This window comes from Ambystoma mexicanum, chromosome 5q (assembly GCF_040938575.1).
Source record: "Ambystoma mexicanum isolate Mex_15411 chromosome 5q, UKY_AmexF1_1, whole genome shotgun sequence".
In the NCBI taxonomy this organism is placed as follows: domain Eukaryota; kingdom Metazoa; phylum Chordata; class Amphibia; order Caudata; family Ambystomatidae; genus Ambystoma; species Ambystoma mexicanum.
Genome location: NC_090933.1, coordinates 1,295,889,666 through 1,295,910,423, shown reverse-complemented (window position 1 = coordinate 1,295,910,423; position 20,758 = coordinate 1,295,889,666). Strand labels below are relative to the sequence as shown.

Here is a 20,758-nt window from a genome sequence, read left to right as displayed (position 1 = left end):
AACATTGCATTGGGTGGTAATAATGAAGCTGATTTAGTTGCAGAACTGAATCACAATTTTGGGGTATTTAATCCACTTGCTTCAGTTATTACACCTGCAAAAGTCTGTTCTGAAAAACCTATGCAAAAGGGTCGCAATAAGTGCGGTCCAAGCCTCTCCTCAGCTGCCCGCGCAACCACTACTGCTCCTAGGTCTCCAATCGCAGGCCAATGCATTCTGGACTACTTCCTGAAATTAACTGGGAATAGCACTGAAATTAAAACCTTAGTACCGACTAGGAAAATTGCCATAATTGATCGAACTCAAATTAATTATTTGAATGATCTAAGTATCATTGAATATTCAGACTGCATAATTCAGCCGATGGCTTGTGAAAATTTTGAGAATGTAACTCAGCAAACTTGCGATGCCTCATGTATTGGTTACCCCACAGAACTCACTGATTTCATATCCCAAGAAAAGCGTAGAGCCTGTTCAATCTCTTCTCCTGATTATTCCACCCAACCCAGTGAGGGAGAAATTCAACACACACTTAGAGAGGCTGACGATTGCATAAAGCGGTCTCCTGCTAGTCTGTCTGCACTCAATATGGTCATTAGTTCTTTGTTAAACTGTACAACATCTAGAATGAGGTAAAGGTCCACTCCTCTATGCTTGCATCAATTTATACCAAGGGTGAAAATCTAGAAGCACGTGTTGGCCATTTAGCCTCCTGTAACATCCAGGTTGATAAGCCAGCAAATATCGATCTCCAACTGGATCGCACTTTGGTTGTCACAATTGCTTCTTTCACTCCTACTAGAGATACTTGTGCTGCACCTGATGCTTCAATTGTACCAAGGTGTGTTGTCTCTCGGAATTAACCCCTTGTTATCACCACCACAACTGCCAGATCCCACAGTCAACAAAGTGCATTGACCGAGTGTCCATCCGGACGAGGATGTAAAAAGAAAAAATCTAAGAATCAGAAACTGGTTAAGAGACAAAATAACTCCTCTCCTAATTGGTTACACAATTTGTCCATACATGACTCATTGAATGGCAATAAGAATCATTCTAAAATTACAGCACCAATTTTAACCCCAGTGCTTGAAAAATCAGGCTCTGACCTTCAGCCCTGTACTCCCAATAACATATGTTAAATAAGGGCGGACTACTATAATTAACTCACAATCCACTCTTGGAGTACAATCAAACTTGTCTTTTGATGTGCATGGAGATCTTCTCTACCTCAAAAATGCACTCTTAGAGGCAAAAGGTGACAGTGGTGGACTATTATCTTCTCATCCTATACCTGGCTTGTCTAAAACTTCTGGAACTGATGCTTGCATGCAGACGATGTCTCAAACCGAATGCACTAACTCCCCCTTTGTTGCTGCTTCTCCATCACTAAACGGCCAGGTGTTGGAGTGATGGATCTCCATTTTGCCATCTGCAAGAGACCATACTTTGCACAAAATTTCTTCGCCGAATGCTTCCATTATTAATTGTAGCTATGTTGCAGCTCCTGCCCTGAGTCTGTTGTGTTCGGCTTCAAATCAGAGTTTGGCCGATCAACATTCAAAGGACTTAACAACAGGACAGGTCAGTGTTGGCAATGCTTTGTTAGGCTTTGCTCTTACTGGGAGCGCTCTCCAATGCGCTCCAGGTCCTGGCATTCAGACTAATGTGAATGTAAATTGTTTGGGCAAAAACGTGTCTAGTACATCTGATCATAATTCTGAGTTGGGTTCTCATCCCCCGACCCATTCCCTCCCATGTCTGCCAGTGGTAAGCCCAGTAAACTCCACTGTAGCCTACGGTAATCATACCAATCTTGGTGTTTTGTTTGGTACACTACACATTCCCTCAGAGAGACATACCAAGGCAGCTAATGACAGAGTTAAGTCTATACAGGGTGGAAAGTATCCTTCTCTAAACCCAATTCCTGGTCATACATGTGATTGTCATAGGGCTGCTCAGAATTGTAAGAACTGGATGTATGGGGAAAGTGAGTGTTCAGCTGTTCCCAATCCAACACCTCATAGTAGAGCAGAGGTCTTCAATCTCGACTCTCATTTTCAACCCGTCAATGACGAAGCTCGCAGGGCTCCCATTAATCCTAATTGTCATTCTTTGGAGACTAATAACATCATATTAATGTCCAGTCTCCTGGGTCCTCCAATCCCTATTTGCCTCAGTCGTATGAAGATTTTACAAATTCCTGCTGAAATATCTACATTGAATGCCATTTCTTCAGCTGACATTGAGAGGTTTGCCTTTCCTGAAAGAAATGATGTCTCGAGTCGCCCTTTATCTTCAATCCAAATTGGTGCTCGACCTGGTCTTAGCAGAAAAAGACCTATTGTAAAACTTGGGGTTAGCAGTGGTAAAATGTGAGGAAGATGTCAATGATTATAATATTCCAACTTTTAAAGGAAACCCTTGGGATTCAAGATGGCCGCCGACAGCGAGTAGACGTGCCGACGGCCTCTCCCGCATCCTGAGGCCCTCGATCGGGACCCACCACCCCCCGAGGGCAATCGGCAGCTGCTAAGGAGCGGTGCTGCGCTGGGCGAGGCTGTGCAGCGTGTTTATGTTCTTGTCATTGTTGATCTTTATTTGCTTGTTCGTAGCTAACGCAATAATAATAAAAAAGAAGTTTAAAAAAAAAAAGGAAACCCTTTGTCAATCATCTTAAACGGCAGTATGCCGAAAACAAACAGTTTGCTTCCCGTGAGGACAGACCATTTACAATCCAGGGTCCCACCAAGCAAGGGGCCTGGCGTTACCGATAATAAACACGATATTGTAAAAAACTGTGTTGTAATAAGAGATTTGAAATTACTATCATGGAACTCCAGGGGGCATAGTCACCTATGCACCAATCTCGCTGTTTTAGATTAATTGAAAAGTGCCCATTGTTTAATGATCCAAGAGACTTGGCTTACCACTAGTCCTGCCCTAGATGGATACCATCTTTTTTTTCAGGCAGCAAAATGCAGTGGTAAGGGCAGACTGTATGGTGGCTTAGCCATTGCACTAAGAGCTGGTTTATTGGTCTCCTCGCGACAAACCTTCTGGCCGTTGAGCTTGAATTTCCTTCTCAGGAGCTTTTCAACTGATCAACATCTATTGGCATAGAGGGGTGGGTGAGATAGATGAATTCTTGCTGACTATTGTCAACTTGTTCTGTAAGTGGAAAGCTAGACATCGCACCCATTTTGTGCTGCTAGCTCGTGACTTAGTCAATTATAAACCTGGCAACTGTTTTTCCGATCAATACTCCAAAAACAACCTTGTTTGGAGTTCTACTTTTGCATCTTTAAACTTGCATTCTCTTCATGAGCATGTCAGTAATACTGCCTACAGGGTTTATACTTGGTTTCGTGTTCGCGCCAAACAATTATCGACTATATCTGTACAGGCTCTCTCATGCTTGAGCTGTGCTCTAATTTCTACATTACTCCAACTAATTGGAGCGATCACTGTATTCTGAGAGCCATGCTAAACCTTCCCTTTGCTCTTTTCCACAATGACCCCAAAGGTCCCAGTGATTTAAGAGTTTGTCCGGGCGGCAATGCTATCCGTCGAATCTCCCTGAATGTCGATAGGCTAGTTTTTCAGCTCCGTGAAGTAATGGCATGTTCCACCCTTAATTGGAAGCTTGATATGCTTAATGTAGGGAAATATGAAGGGTCCATTAACACTTTCATTTCTGGTGTTTCACATTATTCTATCCCTACATGGAGCTCCAATGCGAAAGAATAATCAACATGCTTATGATGAGCAATTGGCTGTGAATAAAGCTAGGATGAGGTCTGACCTAAGGTCAATAAAGTGTGAATCCATCCCTAATGAATTAAAATCTGCCATGTGCAAATCAGTAAAGTCAAACTATAAAATGTATTGTAAACAGCGTTGAGTGTGTTGGCTTCAGCAGAATGCTGAAATGGTCCTTCGAACCTTCGCGAGGAAAGATGTGGGCATGTTTTGGTCTTTGATTAATGGACAAACCTTGTGCCTGTGCACTGCTCAGTTAAATGCCGTTGACGAATCCACGTGGGCAACGTTCTTCCAGAATCTCTATAATCTGCGTCCTGTAAAATCACTAGATGTCACTGTAAATTGAAATAACATAATGGTAACAGAATCCCCAATAATAATTAGTGTAAATAATGTTTTTGATTTAATAACTGCATGTAAATCTTCAAGAGCCGCTGGTCCTAACGGCCTGTCCAACACCATTCTGGGGCGAATCGTCTAACCATTTTATTTAAAAGCATCATCTCGACTAAGATATTCCCTTCCACATTGCAAATTGCCTTCATTGTCCCCATTTTTAAAAAAGGTCTAAGATCAGAACCTTCAAATTATAAACTGATTTCTCTACTTCAAGCTGATAGTAATTTACCTATTTTACTTCAGCACCTGGAGAAACGGGCTGGTGACACGTCCAGACTATCAACATTTCAGACCGGTTTACACAAGGCTCATTCAGCATCTCTCAATGGCCTAGTTCTCAGGCACACTCAACACCTGATGCCTGTACCTACATTGCCTTAATTGACATATCTTCTGCTTTTGATCATGGCAGATTATGGGCCAAGCTGAAAAATTGGGGGAATCCGAGTGGCCTACATTGTAGGCCTCCATGAGAACTCCCCTGTAAGGGTAAGACTGAATAGAGATGGTGCCATGTCTCTGTGTATTCCTAGGCGGTCCGTTCTTAGACATGGCTGTATCGTGGCAGCATGTCTGTTCGATCTCTTTGTGTCTGATGCAAGTGATTTCTTAATACCGGACGCTTTAATTCTACCTAAAGTGGGTCCCCAGCATATTTCCTGGCTTACATACGTGGATGATTTTCTTTTATTTGATATATCGCGTATCAAATAGACTCCTTGAGGCCTTTTTGGCATTTGCTTCAGACAATGGCCTAAAGATCAATCTAAAGAAAACTCACTTTTTGGCAATTTACAGAAGCCTGAAAAAGCATCAACAAATGTGGTCTTGGAAAGATACTGTCATCTCATCAGCCTGGCGCATAATATGCCTTGGCTATATGATTTTGGCCACGCCAGGCTTCTCCAATGGTAGGAATGTGTTAAATCATAAGGCGACCATGTTGACATCACAAGCCCTTACGATAAATCGAAAATTCTGTACCTTTTCTGTTTTGCCAGTACTGAAATTTGTTGTGGGCAAGGTGGTGCATAAATTAATTTACGGTCAGGAACTGTTCTATGTTATGGCAGTGAAATAATTTGGTTGTGTGGGAAGCTAAGCTTTGGCGATTAATTTTAGGGGTCCCGACCTGTGTCCCTCTCGCAGCAATAAGGTATGAATTGGGTCTCATTTCTATCATTTCTATTCATGCTGGAGGGGAATGGAACTTGTTGTCTCTGTTTAGGAGATTACCTTTGCCCATTCGTGACTCACTCTACCTCAATCTACAAGAAACTATGAACTTGCACACTATTGGGAAACAGTGAAACATTGTCACTGAAATTAAAACCATCTCTGAGAGAATTCTACATAGAATTAATTTAAACGCAGACACCCTCATGTTAACCCCTGTAATGTAGAGAATCAGTTGTAGGAATGCATTTGGATTGCGACACATGAGAAATCAGCGACCTACTCATCAATGGCTCATCTCGCCCACGAACATAAAAAGAGGGGCGAGATTGCCTCATATCTCATAACATTTCCAGATAAGCATCATAGGAAAATCTTTTTGCAACTAAGATGGAACTTACTCCTAATTTAAGAAATTCTCTCACAGTGTCGTATGATTTCTGTGGGTGACCTAACGTGCAGATTTTGTTATCAGGAAGGTCATATAGGAACGACTAGAGACACCTGTTTTCATTCTGTAGTGTACTAACGGACAAAAGGCTGTGTTTCCTTGCAAAAAGGTTTCCTGCTTACCAAAAGGCTGATGAGTCTTATTTGGCATCGCTGCATAAGTGGAAGAAACGCCTCTACAACTTTGGCTGTAGCTTCTTTTTTCAAGTCTATGAAATTAAAGGAAAGTAGTTTATCTATTCCCGTATTACTGGACCCTGGTGTAAAGTAGCACGCATATCATGGATACTTTCCGTGTCCTCTTCATAAATCATAGTAGGTGGATCCAAGACTTTCTGGTGAAGATTTTGAGCTTCTATCACCCTGGTCTTTGTTTTTCACAGATGAGTTAAGGGGCAAATTTTAGTTTGTTGATGCAAGTGTTTTCTTTTGTTTCTAGTTTTAATGATTAATTAATTGTGTAAACATTTTTTTTAGGTTTTTTTGCTTTATGTGTATTTTCTAGAGCTTATTTTAGAAATGTGTCATTGTATCTTTCTGTTTTAATGTGAAGGATTTTGTAAAGGTAATTTAACCATATACAATAAAAAAATAAGCAGGGAGCAGGTGTCCTCGAGCTGCATCGGTAGCTGCTCTGGAGGCCATCCTCGGATAAACCAGTCATCCAGGGAAAGTAACTCATTGACGCTGTATCACCTGAGGTGAGCCGCCACCACTGACATCAGCTCAGTGAAGACCCTGGGTATGGAGTTTAGGCCAAAAAGGGGCACTCTGAACTGGTAGTGCGTGTCCCGAAATGACAAATCGCAGGGATCGTCTATGCTTTTGATGGATCAGCACATGGAAATATGCGTCCTGAAGGTCCAGTGACACCAACCAGTCTGGGAGTTCTAGAGCCTGTAGAATTTCCTTCAACGTCACCATCCTGAACTTGTCCTTCCTCAGAAACTTAGTAAAGGCCCTGAGGTCCAGGATGGGACGGAGTACCTCCCCTTTCTTGGGTTCCAGAAAATAACGAGAATACCAGCCAGACCCTCTCTCTTCTACTGCCACCTTCAAAAGCAGGGCTCTTCCAGGAGCTCTTGTTGCAGTGACTGGAAAGGGGTGGTGGTCTATCCGGTGGTCTTTTCACGAAGGGCAGGCAATATCCCCATATGACACGCTGCAAGGCCCAGGCATCAGAGGTTATCTCTTTCCACCTGTCCCAGTGCTCAGAGACCCTCCCTCCAACCAGAGAAAAATGTGGGGAGAACTCAAAGCCGTTTATCGGGTGCCACTGCCCCTGCTGATGAAGCTGCCTGGCTTTCCTCCTGAAGGGAACATATCACCTATAACTCCTGACTCTGGAAGAGAAAGCAAAGGATTGCTTGGCGGGCTGCTGTACCACAAGTTCCAATGACTTTGCAGCAGGTTTTGACTCTCCAAAGATTCATCGGGCTTTGGCCCAAAAAGGTGCTTGCCATCAAACGCCATGTCCAATAGTTTGGCCTGCAAGTTTGGTGAGTATCCAGAGCTGTGGAGGTATGCCAACCTCCTAAGTACAGTGGATATTACCATGGCATGACCCACACAGTCAACGGTATCAAAACCCAGAAGGGCCTGGCAAGCCACCTCCTTCCCATCATTTACCATGTCCAAGAAACTGTCCCACACCTCCCGTGTTGGGAGATGATCTGCTGGCTCAGCTATTGTCCTCCAAAGTATATGCGAGTCTTTAGCATATGCACAACTGCTATTAACAGCCTTTAGCGTAATGCTCCCTGATGCTAAAACTTTCTTGGCCTAAGCATCTGTCTTTTTAGACGCTCTGTCCATTGGTAAGTATAGTATCGTGTAGAATGCTGGAAAGAGATTCCGGAATGGAATGGAGGAAGCAAGCAGAACGAGAGGGACAGTTGGAGAGAGGTCGGAGGACGCAGCGAGACGACATTCATATCCCCTTAGTATGTATTACTCAGTTATTTAATATACATAAAAAATAAAGTATATTTCATAAACCACAACGTGTGTCCGTCAACACCTCAAGTGGCGACGAGGAACTCACCAGGAACTCACGCTGTGCAACCAGCAGAAGTGCAATATCCCTGCAGGCAGCGGTGGACATGTAAGGTAAGAGCGACTAGGGCTAAAGCACAAAGTTAGGCAAATGCGGTCCACGCAGCAAAGCGACCGAGGGCTATGCCACATTTTAGAAAACCAAAGGGGCTGCTTTAGCATTTAGGAAAACACTAGAAGAAAGGACCCAACAATGCAAACTGCCCTCATGCAACAGGTAGCCATTTTGAGGGGCCAGGCACCTTTAATAGCAAGCACAGTCAACAGGCTCCAACAGAGCCTCTCCATCGTCCCAGTTATTTTGGTTGTTACTTTGTTTAAAAAAAAAGAAGAAAACAAAGAGAGACATTCTTGTGAACATTTATCCACATGCAAACGCCAATAAGCCCAAAATAAACAAAGCAATAGTATAACCATGCACCTAAAGTGTGCTACTGCACTATTAAACACATCAGAACGGCTACCCTAAGGGGTGCAGGAGAAATGTCTATACACAGTGTCCCTCCACCTGCAATGTTTTTACCTGGGGTGGGAGAGCCGTTACTACCATAGAAAAGATGGCTTAAAACATTTGAACACTATGCCCACATAGTGTGTGGCACAAATTACAGCATAGAAAGGAAAAAGTCTTTATTTCTGCATTGTTTAGGCCAAGATGGTCAGGAGAAATTTGAGGACTTACCTGAATTGATGGCCAATGAATGTGGGGATATGAATGATTATGAGAAGTCCATACAAAAGATGAACAAACATTACGAGAAAAAACTAAGCACTATTCTGGAACGATATAAGTTTGGGAAACAAATATAGGAGGAGGGAGAAAGTGTTGAACAATAAATTGTGGCTCTTAGGAAGTTGACCAGGGTGTGCAAATTCAATCAACAACTGGAAGAAAGGTTTAGAGATCAATTTCTGCTAGAACATAACAGTAGTGAAGTGTGAGAAAAATTGTGCACCGAAGATGATCAGCGTCTAGATATAGTGCTTAGAATGGCTAAGGAGGTTGAACACACTGAGAAGTGTGTGAAGACATTGTAAAGCATGGTGAAAGAAATTGCAGTTAAAACAAACACTGTTAATACACTGCAGCCACCCAGTGGAGAAGTGATTGCAAGCGTAAGTAATCAAAGCATGAGAAGGAAAGGTGGCAGCGACAATAGAGATCCCAGATTCAACAATGAGAACAGGTATAGCAGTGAGAACAGAGATACCAGAGAAGCAATTAATAGAGACAGAGGTCATAACACAAAATTTTGCCGCAATTGAAGCAGACAACAAGGAAGGGGACGGACCACATCAAGTACATGCTACAGGTGTGATAGTCCTTCCCATTGGGCCAATAGTCCGAACTGCCCTGCTCTAAGACTAATTTGGAGAAACTATAACGGGAGAGGACACCTGGCTAGATGCTGCAGGAATAAAAACTCTGCCACTAATTGGATTGGAAATAAAGATAGTGACGAAGGTTAAGAATGTGTGTCAGCAGTAGGAGGAGAGGATGCTGACCTTGATAGTCCAAAAACCACTATCATGGTTAAGGGTAAGCCTGATAGGTATGATGGTAGACTCGGGAGCCAAATAGACACTAATTCCTGAGGTGATATGGAGGAAATCTGTACCAAAATATTTGCACGAAGTGGACATCAACCCGAGGGCTTATGGTGGCGCAAAAATGTACTTGATCGGATGTTTCATAGCAACCTTGGGGTTCAAAGACAGACAGGCTAAAGGGTGAATTTATGTCTCAAAGAAAGGGGGATTTTCCTCTTCTCAGCTGGACACATCATAAGTTGTTAAAGGTACGACTAGATCCGAATGCGGTGGAATCAGTTTTCCTAATTGAGAGTCCAGAAATGAACAAAGAAAATATACAAACAGAAATATTTAAAGATTAAATTGGCTCTGTGAAAGGATTCATGCATTGCATACTACTTAAACAAGGTTGCAAACCAGTGGCACAGAAACTACGTGGTGTTCCGATATCCATGATAAATTAGATAAAACTGGAACCAAAAAAGTTGGAAGAACATGGAATTATTGAAAGCATCGATGCATCTGAATGGGTGTCCCCTTTAGTCGTGGTAAGGAATAGTTTAGGAAAGGTCAGAGTGTGTATTGATTTAAGAGAACTCAATCAATGTGTAATTCCTGAAAGACATCCCCGACCTAATATACAAGAGTTGATTTCAACAATAGGCTCTGCAAACATATTTTCGACACTTGATCTTAGAGCTGCTTACCAGCAAGTAAAGCTGCACAAGGAATTGAGGCATTTGACTGCATTCATCGCAGAGGGCCTATTCCAATTTCGTAGGATACCGTTTGGACAAATATCAGCGGCTTCTGTGTTTCAGAAGATCATGTATTGCATTTTTGGTGAAGAGGAAGGTGTCATCTTCTTTCAGGACGATATCCTAGTATATGCCAAAAATTAAAAAGAACATATTAGTGTTCAAGAAACTGTACGATGTAGGAATTAGTCTCAGTAAAGAGAAATCAAAAATTAATAAGAAAGAAATGGAATAACTGCGACATGTAATCTCTAAGGAAGCAATTGCACCGAAGAAGGATCTGGCTGGTGCAATAAAACGCATGAACACGCCAAACTGAAAGGAACAGGTCAACATTTTTAGGTATGGACAAATACTACTCGAAGTTCATCCGAGGATTTCCTGATCACACTGTTGCACTAAGGCGTATGATAAAGATGAACAAGAAATTTGCATGGCATGATGAATGTGAGAATGAATTCCAATATATTAAGGAAGCATTAAGGAAGCATTGTCAACAGCACCAGCCTTACTGAATCATGAGGGAGGGAGACGCACAGTGATCACAACAGATGCAAGTAATGTGGGACTAGGAGCGGTTTCGACATAAATCCATGAAGGAAAAGTGTATATAATAGCATTTGCATCTCGCTTACTTAAAGGAGCAGAAAAGGCATATATGACTATTGAAAAGGAAGATCTGGCCATCAGGTGGGCTGCAGACAAGTTCAGATGTTTTGTCTGGTGTCAGATTTGAACTACATACAGATCACAAACCGCTGGTGGGGGTATTTTGGCAAGCGTCTAGACAAAGTATCTGGTAGGATAAGAAGATGGATATCCAGGCTACACGAATTTGACTTTACAGTAACAGACATTCCGGGAGGGAGACACTATGCAGCAGATTGTCTATCAAGGATGACAATGTGGACACCAGGGATGATGATGAAGAGCAGGAAGCGATTTGTGAAATATATGATTCTTCTATATCTAAGCAAGAGTGGTGTGAAGAGATGACGAAAGATACTAGAATGATGCTCATTGTCAAGACTGTAGAAGAAGGCGCATTAAACAGAGAAAGAATGCAAGAAGCAGGGATGGAAGGATTCTGGGGCATGAGGGATGAACTATGTGTTCAAAATGGCTGTCTTATGAGAGGAGATACATTAGTGCCACCTGAGGGAATCAGGGAGAGAGATACATCTTGGACATGAAAGTCACCAAGGAATTGTAAAGACCAAACACAGAATAAGGAATACCACCTATTGGTAGCCGGCATGTGACACGCAAATTTAAAAAAGCATCAGGAACTGTATCCTTTCTATCAACTGTGATAAAGTGTGCGTGAGTGAGACGTATTGTATGGGTCTTACATGTATACCTGAGAGACCATAGAATAAGATAGCTATTGATGTACTAGGGCCTGTATGGAGTGGGGGATGCCAGACCTATTGCATTGTGATTATCGATGTATTGACTAGATGGGCAGAGCTGACAATGACCCTGCATGTAATGACCAAAAGCGTGATTAATTTTCTGGAAGAGTTGTGTGGTTATGAGGGTTACCCAGAAGAATTATTGACCGATAATGGTTCACAATTCAGGTTACGGGAAATGGAAGAGTACCTTAATGAAAGATAAATTGTTCACAAAACCAGTTCCATATATCATCCCCAAATGAATGGTATTGTGGAGAGGTACAATAGAATGATTAAGGAAGCCACTAGGTGGCCGTTGTCCAATGGGAGAGATTGGAAGGAGGTTGTGAGGAGGACGATCGTGGCCCATAGGTTCACGCCACATAGCACAACCGGAGTGTCCCCTTTTTAACTTAGCAGGGGGAGGAAGACCAACACCAAATTGTTTCCTGGTTGGATGGGTGATGTGACTGGTATGGAAGTGAAACTTGGTGCTGTGAAGGGCAACATGAGGAAGAAGCAACTAAGTAACAAGTCACGGGAAGATAACAGGCATTTAAAGAAAGCCAAGGTTCCGCTTGTAGGATGTTGGGTCAGGATCAAATTACTGGTTGTGCTGAGGGAGGATGGGAGTCAGCGGTCCAAACCAATTGAAGTTGTGGAAGTGTTCAAACATGCTGTGAGAACAAAGGATGGTAGAGTGTGGAACAAAGAAAGAGTGATGATTCTGACAAGACATGGTGAAGGAAGCAGTGGAAGGAAAGTTGGGAAGATGAATAGAGAAGTTAGGAGTGGACTTTCCTTGTGAAAAGATACAGATATGTCATGACAACATCGAGGTTTGGAAGAAGCTACCGAAGACCAAGATACCTGGATGACTATGCTGAGTCATGAGTAAACTGGAAGAGATGTTCGTGTGAAGGAAGGGGGATGTGTAATATTGTGTAGAATGCTGGAAGGAGATTCCAGAATGGAACGGAGCAAGCAAGTTGAGTGAGAGGTACGATTGGAGAGAGGTCAGAGGACACAGAGGGCCAAAATTCATATCCCCTTAATATTTATTACTCAGTTACTTAATATATATATAAAATAACGTATATTTCATAAACCCCAACGTGTGTCCGTTAACACTTCAGTAAGTTGGAGGTGAAAATAGCTGGTCATAAGCTCCCTGTGGCGGCTTGGAGTACCAAAGCCTCTGGGGTGGGATGAGCTGATAGGAAGGGAAGGTCTCCCCTGGCTGGTTAATATTTCTTAGTCAACTCAGTGTCAATGGCTGCTGTGGAACATGGATGCTGCCACAGCTCTTATCCAAGATGTCAGCGAGGTTGTAAGAATGGAGTGGCTTGGCTGAGGTTCCAAGGCCCAGGGCCCAAATCGACCCTCTACACTGTATTCCTATATTGGGTTGTCCATAGGGGGGTGCCTGCTGCAGGTCGAGGTTAGGTGAGGTATCAAGCCCACTTGCCTCGTTCAGCCCTACGGCCAAGGCCAATTGGTCAACCTGGTCTGAGAAGAAATTGGTTCCCCCGTCACCCTTCGTTTCCATTCCAAAGGGAACTCGGTTGACCACTTTGTCGAATATCGACCTCATAATCCTCGATTCCGGAACGAACAACCGGTCCATCACCAACGTTGATGGAACGGCTCCGACTGGGCACCTCGACGCTGACACCTCCAGGGTCATGGATGCCGTGATTGCCTTCGTAAACATCAACGTTGTGTAACCTGATGGGGCTACATTGGCACCGGAACCTCATAGCGCAACTGGTGCCTGGACCACCTCCGGCATCGAGGCCGGAGTCGTACATGCTGCTGCCTTCTCGAATAGCTAGAGCATTTGGGTTTGAAATACCTCCCACTCCTCTTTTGGGGCACCCATACTCAGAAAAAAAATTACCCCGTTCCTCCGACGAATCGGAGTCATGTCTGCATCAACACCTTTTCTGCTTTTTGCGGGAGGACGAATGGTGCGACTCAGTTCGTAAGTGAGAGTGCTTCTTTGCCTTTTTGCGATGTCTGTGCTCTTTTCAGGCATGGGGTCTTTGGAATAGGGGCCCGACGACATGGCAGCCGATCGTGCCAGAGACTTCGAAGGAGGACGCCTGAGGACTAACTTTGTTGGTCGTTCCCTGATTGTCTTCGGGTTCAAGACCCGCACTGCTCAACGTTGTGGTCCACCCCAAGGCAACACAGGCAAATAGTGGTCGGGTCTGTGATGGACATCTTCGAGCCACATTCCTTGCAGCATTTACAGCCTGAGGGTTTGGAGCCTGACATATCGGCATCAAAGAGAAATAACCTTTCAGTCACAGAAGAACCGCTTTACGAACAGCACGCTGCACGAGCGGAACAAAGGAACTGATGTGTGGGGGCGTAGTTACGTGATATATGTACTACCGATGTCATATCCGGAGTCCAGGAGTGGCGCGGGCAAGACATGATGAAGTTGACGGGCGATGCTGAGACGCGCTACGCCTCTTGTCGAAAACGTTTCCGAGCAGCTGTCACTGGAGGGGATACCTATCAGATAAAGAATCTGCCGGAGAATGCAATTCATTGAAACATCCTTCTGAGATCTCTTTGAGCTAGCTTTCTGAATCAGGAAAATTACATTTTGTGCTGTGTAGAGCCTACTAGTGCTATTTGTAATTAGTCTTCTGTAGATGAATGACTTAATTTAGTTGTAAATGGGCTACTGATTTATTACAAATGTCTTATCAAAGTGTGCCTTCAGCCATGTGATTTGTAAGCAGTAAACAATGGCAATGATAACGGTTTTGGCTTGTGTGTAGGTATCAGATAGGCATTTGCCAGGCCCCACTACCATATGCCGAAGTACTCACACCATTTTCCAGCTTTGCCATCCTAAAGAGTGGTTATAAAATTATGTCAGTGCCTGGCATTCCCATGCCATGCCTACACAAATGCTAATACTGCTGGTGTGGTCAATGCTTGTTATAGTGGTGTATTTACAACTGGGTTGACACCTGTAACAATTATTCCTTCAAAAAACACGCTCTGCAGCCCATTTACAGAGTCCTCTGATGGGTATTCTCAGTCACAGCACAATTGGGTTGGTTCCTAGAATTGCCACCCTCTCTCTCTTACACCCAAAACATGTCTGAGCCGCCAAACGTGGGACACAACCGACGTTCCCCTTTCTCTCACCTTAGAATGGTGCTTGCTCCGTAGATCAGAAGCCAGCTTGTAGTTCTGCAAAAGCTTCTCGTGGGTGGCATAGCCCAGATAGACTTTGGAGAAGGCCCCTGAGCCGAGTTTCCTGGCGGAGAGTAGGTAGCCATTGCTTCTGCATTCCCGGATTGGCTCGTTCAAACTCTGCTCCTCATTCTTCTTACTGCTGCTCCTCATGGCACGGAAAGCCAGGGCTCAATCAACAGCCATGCAGCAGCAGGGGGCAAGCGCACCTCGAGAGGGGGAACAATCCACAACGAGTAGAAGAGAGCCCCCCCCCAGTACCAAGACCGCCACAAAACACGTGCTCCTCAATCGCTGGAAACATGGGGGGCGTGCACTGGGGAGGGACTAGGCATGTTTGCGCTGCTCTTCCATCGCACGACGGGTCCCCGAACCTTACCCCCGGGGCTCCCTCAAGGCATAGCCACCGAGCCTTTCCAGAGATTACACTTCCACTGTTTGATATGTAGTGATCTCCATGGCAACAAGCGGGAGACTCTGGTGTCCATGGAAGCTCCATGGAAGGTTCTAGAGCCCTGCAAAATCACTGCTGAGAGTAGAACTGCGATGATGTTGGGCCAACACATGGTAATCATGCCTTAATGGAACCCTGACTCCATATTAGGTCTCAAGGTGTAAACTAATACAAAGGTAGATAGCTATATGTTTGGAAGAAACACAAGGCCTATCGTGTTGAACCTTCGCCCAAATCCCAGCTGTGCAGTTTATATTAGGGGGATGCAGAGGGAGGCGAGATACTTTTATGTCAAGACCAGAGGCTTCATATTAAGCATTAATCTTTACCCGTCCAACAGCAAAGAAAAAAGACACTTTAAAAACGTTTTTAACCATTTTTTAATGAGAACATAAATGGAGCTCCCCAGAGAGCCAGGGTCACGACCCTCAGAACAGCCAATCAGCACAGGTCCACGTCTATTAAAACCCCTGCAGTCAGTCGCTCTTCCTTCTACTTTGCTGCTCCTTACAGCAGATAAGTACTTCGCAGTTGTAATACTGGTTTCTCATAGCAGCTATGTATAATATGTAACACATGCTTGGTTTTAATGACTTTGCTTTAATTGCATTGTATTTTCTACTATGATATGATAATTTATTTATATCGCGCTCGTACACAAGTGTTTCAGAGCGTGACAAGGCAAGGGTGGGTAACAGGAGAACAAAAACAACAATCTTACTAGGCCCAGTGACAATGAGAACGAAAGGGAAAGGGGAAAAGTGCATGGAAGGGGGAGAGTGGAAAGTGCGGAGCAGAGGAGAACATATAAATAATAATGAATACAAATAAATATATAATAGAGGCAATAAACAGCGGTAGTGCAGCCAGCAAGTGCTGTGTTTAAGGCAGCAGAATGGGTAAGTCTGATAGGTGCAGAAAAAAAGAAAATGGGGGTGTGGGGAACTGTATGGGTACAGATACAGTCCCCAGTGGAAGGGGTGGCCAGGAGGCAGTGCAGGAGGGTGGCAGGGTGAGCAGGTACCTGGGCCCAGAGGACAAAAGGTGGCCAGGTGCACGGTGCCAAGAGAGCAGTTCAACAGGGGAGAGGGGGAGCGAAGCAGAAGCAAAGAGGAAGGTCTTGAGGAGCTTCCGGAACCAGAGATGGTTCTCCTCAAGTTTCAGAGTTGCAGGGAGGCTGTTCCAGAGGGAGGCCCCAGCCGAAGACAGAGATCTACCCCCAGCTCGTTTCTTTGAAAAACGACTGACCTTGAGGGAGTTAGAGGTAGAGGAGCGAAGAGCTCGAGCGGGGATCATGCTACTGCTTTATTACTCAGTTCATTTTAACATTTGTAGTGCGCAATTAATCCCATTTAATGTGACACTGCTAATGGCAGTCACGTTGGTAAAGCCTTGGTGCCCTTATATCAATACTTATCAAGTTTCCCTTTTTTCGTTGCATGTGCTCTCCCTCCCACTGACCTGTCTTCACTGGGAGCTGCGCTCCATCGCTTTCTCCTCAGGCAGTGTTCAAACGCTTTGGTCAGCCATGGGGATACTGGCGCATGAAAGAGTCTCACGGCCATGCTCAAGGGAAGCCGAGGACACTCAATGCATTGACAGGGAAGTGTGTTACTGCGCAAAGCGTTCGCCATACATGCCAACATTCCGAGGCACCTGGGAGGGAGATTTTGTCAGCGAATTCGGGAGACAGAAAGTTTCCTATAGGAATGAATTAGGGCTGGAATTATTTAAGCCGGAAGAACGTGAAAAATAGCAATATTTTTCACTGAAAAATCAGGAGTCTCCCGCCTAAATCGGGATGGTTGGAATGTATGGTATCCGCCCTCCGTACAACACGCTCACAATAAAAGGAACTCCATGAGATAATAGTTCCTCGTTTTAAAACCCGTTCACTTTCTCCTTAATTCACGCTGCTGATTTCTAAGTCTAATGCTGCCTCAGCCTCACCTCTCTAATTAGTTTTACCATGCCCAGGTGGGTGAGTACAAAATGTAAATGTAGCCAGAGTTGCTGGGGCACTGGTGGTGTCCAGGAGGACTTGAGAAATCCCAGTGAACGAGAGTGCTGTGCAGCCCATGATCGAGAACAGCACTGCAGCGGCTGGTAGCAGCTGGGTGGGAAAGGAGTCGGCCGTTGGCGGGAGCCATGAGTTTGTGTGACTGGGACGGCCAGACATCAGCATCCATAGAGCCACCCCAGATGGAGGAATAGCCACTAGTTTGGAAGAGGACTGGGGAGGTCGGTGAGGCTGGTTCAGCGGCGGGCTCAGACGGAGAAGCAACGGGAGCAGACAGAGACCAGGAGCCAGAGCCATGGGGTGAACGGGGTGCTCCGCCTCTGGGTGAAAGAGGGGTCCGTGGCACGGCAGATTCCGTATGGGCCGAGCCGCTGCAGTACACCAGGCGGAGGACCTTCTGAAGGAACCACAGACCCCGGGTGCAGAGGACTGGAGGCAAGGAGAGCAGTCAGGACCATGCAGCGAAAGGGACAGGCAGGCCAGAGAGGCTGTTTGAGTGGCAGCCGTGAGGCAGGCAGCAGGAAGGACAGCCGGCTGGCGGCCAATGGACCCGAAGGTTGTGAGTAGTTGTGGACAATCTGGCTCCTGCAATAATGGCTGCCGCCAAAGGGCTAAGACACTGTGGGTGCTGGCCCGCAGTTCAGAGGAGAGAACTCCAGTCGCCAGAGTCTCTGTACCCTCCCAGTTGAGTGGTCCATAAGTGATCCCCCCATCTGGAGTCGGCAATTGCCAATGCACACGCCCTGTCCATGCGCTATAGGCAACAAGGAGGGCCTTGTGAGGACTGCTGGACAGGCAGTCCCTGGAGCAGGCTGAGAGACGGTGGCGCGGGACAGAGACCCACCTGGAAGCAGGTGGGAGGAAGTGGCTCTGTGGTGAATGGAGAGTGACGCCTGAGTAAGGTGGTGGGAGGCAGCAAGGAAGCCCCGACAGCAGTGATGCAGTGGAATATCCCTTTATAGCAGAGGGGGCAGGGAGCAGGTCGGACTTGGAAAGGAGCCTGGAGATAAGGATGGGTTCTGAGAGCCCCAACAAAGTGGCAATCAGACAGGAAGAGGATTTAGTGGCCTGGTGGCCCACTTCACAGTGGGGAGACATTGAAGACTCGAGAGGGCGAAGAAGGGGAGCGCCTGAGTGAGACTCTGGGCCTTGGGCAGACTGGGGAGGGTGCAACCGGATGAGTTGGAGAGGCACCCTAGAAAAGTACCTCTATCATGACGGTGATGAGATGGCCAAGGTCAAGGGAGAGGGTACACTTCACTCCTGCTCGTTGGAGATCGGTACGATTAAAAGTGATATCCAGGCCATCCTGCAAGAGATAAGAGGAATGCGGATGGATATAGGGGCAAAGGTGGCAGATCTCTCTGCAAAGATGGTTGCCCTGGAGGAGAGAGTAGAGGGGGTGGAGGCCAACCAAGCATCGAAGGAGGATCCTGGAAGCGCAAACAGAGACCCGCTTCTTGGAGGTAGAAAGAAGGGAGGTAGAGCTGCGTCTCAAGATGGACAACATCGAAAACTGGGAGAGGCGGAACAACCTCTGTTTTTTTGGGCTGCGAGACTAAGAAGGAGAATCCCCCTCAGGCCTGGAGTAGAAGATGCAAGAAATTATGAGAATGGTCTTGGGCTACAAAGAGGGTGAGCGGATAACCCTGGACAGCGTGCATCATGCCGGGGGAGGGAGTAGAGGTCTGCGCTCGGTCCTGGCTCGATTGCACTACTATAGTGCAATCCCAACATGGACCAAGACCAAGCGGAGGGACCACATTTCACCAGCACAGCCCTAGCCGCAAACAGTAAGCAGTGTGCCATGTGTGTCAGCCCCTGATAGCCCCCCTCAATTTCCTCCAAGACAAACAGCACCAGTAACAGTGTACATTCCCTAGACACCTAATCCATCTCCTTTATCCATCCAAGCACTTCATCCCAAAAGACCTCCACCCTCGCACACCTCACCACAAAAGCTAATAATTGGCCTGTACATCACAATCGTGCCGACAAAGTGGACTCACTCCAGCAAACATTTTAGAAAGATGCCTCGGATCATACTGCCACCTATGTAGTTGTTTACTGGCAGGCAATCAACACCTTAAATCCCCTACAACACAGTTTGTGCCACAGAGCCCCATCCAACTCCAAGCCCAGATCTCTTTCCCACCTACCCCGAAGTCTATCCATACTACCCTTACCTGCCTCTACCAGGGTACCATACAACAGTGAGATCAAGCCCTTGATCTCCGTCGAGAGTCGAGAACTTTCTCCATCGTAGTGAGATCCCACTGCACCCGCACCTTCCAGACCTCTGCCATAATCACCCTCTTCAATTGCAGGTACGAAAAAAAAAAACGTCCAATGCCGAGGGCCTCTTCCAATTCCGAGACATTGCCCATTCATCCACAACTGTCTCGCCCTCGTCAAGCCTGCATCGAACCAACTCTGGAACCTCTCCAAATTCGGAATATGCTCCCTCCCCCCAGGAGCCCATAAATGGCTCAACAGGGAGGGCCAAGCAATAACCCTGGGCATCTTGGGTCCCTTATGCCAGATATTCCACATGACTCCCAATATAGGATGCTCCTTTATCCTCTACGGGAGCCGGTCCCTCGGTGCGCACATCCATTCCCCCACTGTTGCTGGTCGAAGATAGATATTATCCAACCCAACCCATTGACGCTCCACCTGGTCCCTCAAATGTGGTACCACAACCCGAAGCTGAGCCGCCTTATAAAACAAGCGCAGGTCAGGAAAAGCCACACTCCCTTTCTATTTCGGTAACACCAAAACATCATAGACCACCCACGCTTTTCTCACTTGCCATAAAAACTTCAGAAGACAGCCTTTTACGTCTCTAAACATGCAATCGGGCACCCCGATGGGCAGCATCTGGAAAAGATACAACAGTCGGGGGAGGAAGTTTATCTTTATGGCATTAAGATGTCCCATCCATGATATGGTAAGTCTATCCCATTTCACCATGCCTTCAAACAGTCTCTGCAACAAGGGAGGCTAGTTAGTCTCATACAACCCCTGTATATCCTGAGTGACCCTTACCCCCAGGTAGAGGAGCTTGTCCTCTCTCACCTCCAATCCCAACTGATTCAGCTCTGTATATCCTGATCCCCCCCCTGTTTAAAAGGAAACAAAATAGATTTTCCCATATTAATTTTAAATCCTGAGTATACCCAATACTGTACAATTTAGTCTCAGGAGGATAGCTCAGGGGCAACGCGTTCACCTTGTAAGCAAGGCGACGTGGAGCAACACAGGTTCAATCTCCGGGACGCGCTTAGTAACCTCTGGGTATTAAGCGCGTTATAAATCACCAATTACAAAAAATTGCAAATCAAATCAACTGCCGCCGGGACCGGCACCAATGGGTTTGGAAGATGTAGCAGGATGTCGTCCACATATAATCCCAATTTGTATTCCACCTGGCCCTCATTAATACCCTCCACCCGCGGATCTTTCCTCTACCTTTGGGACAAAGATTCAAAAGAGAGTGCAAATAGAAAAGGCGAAAGGAGACAACCTTGTT

At 45.6% G+C, this 20,758-nt stretch overlaps 1 protein-coding gene across 1 annotated transcript in view; it reads right to left on the bottom strand.

The window, feature by feature from the left end:
* LOC138498711 (testis-specific serine/threonine-protein kinase 5-like) overlaps positions 1-15,202 on the bottom strand; it is a 616,456-nt gene extending 601,254 nt beyond the window's left edge. Inside the window, exon 1 of the mRNA XM_069622355.1 lies at positions 14,705-15,202. Within this exon, the coding sequence (XP_069478456.1) occupies positions 14,705-14,905 (201 nt within the window). The 5' untranslated portion in view covers positions 14,906-15,202. The remainder of the gene's footprint in view (positions 1-14,704) is intronic.
* Positions 15,203-20,758: the final 5,556 nt, after the last annotated feature.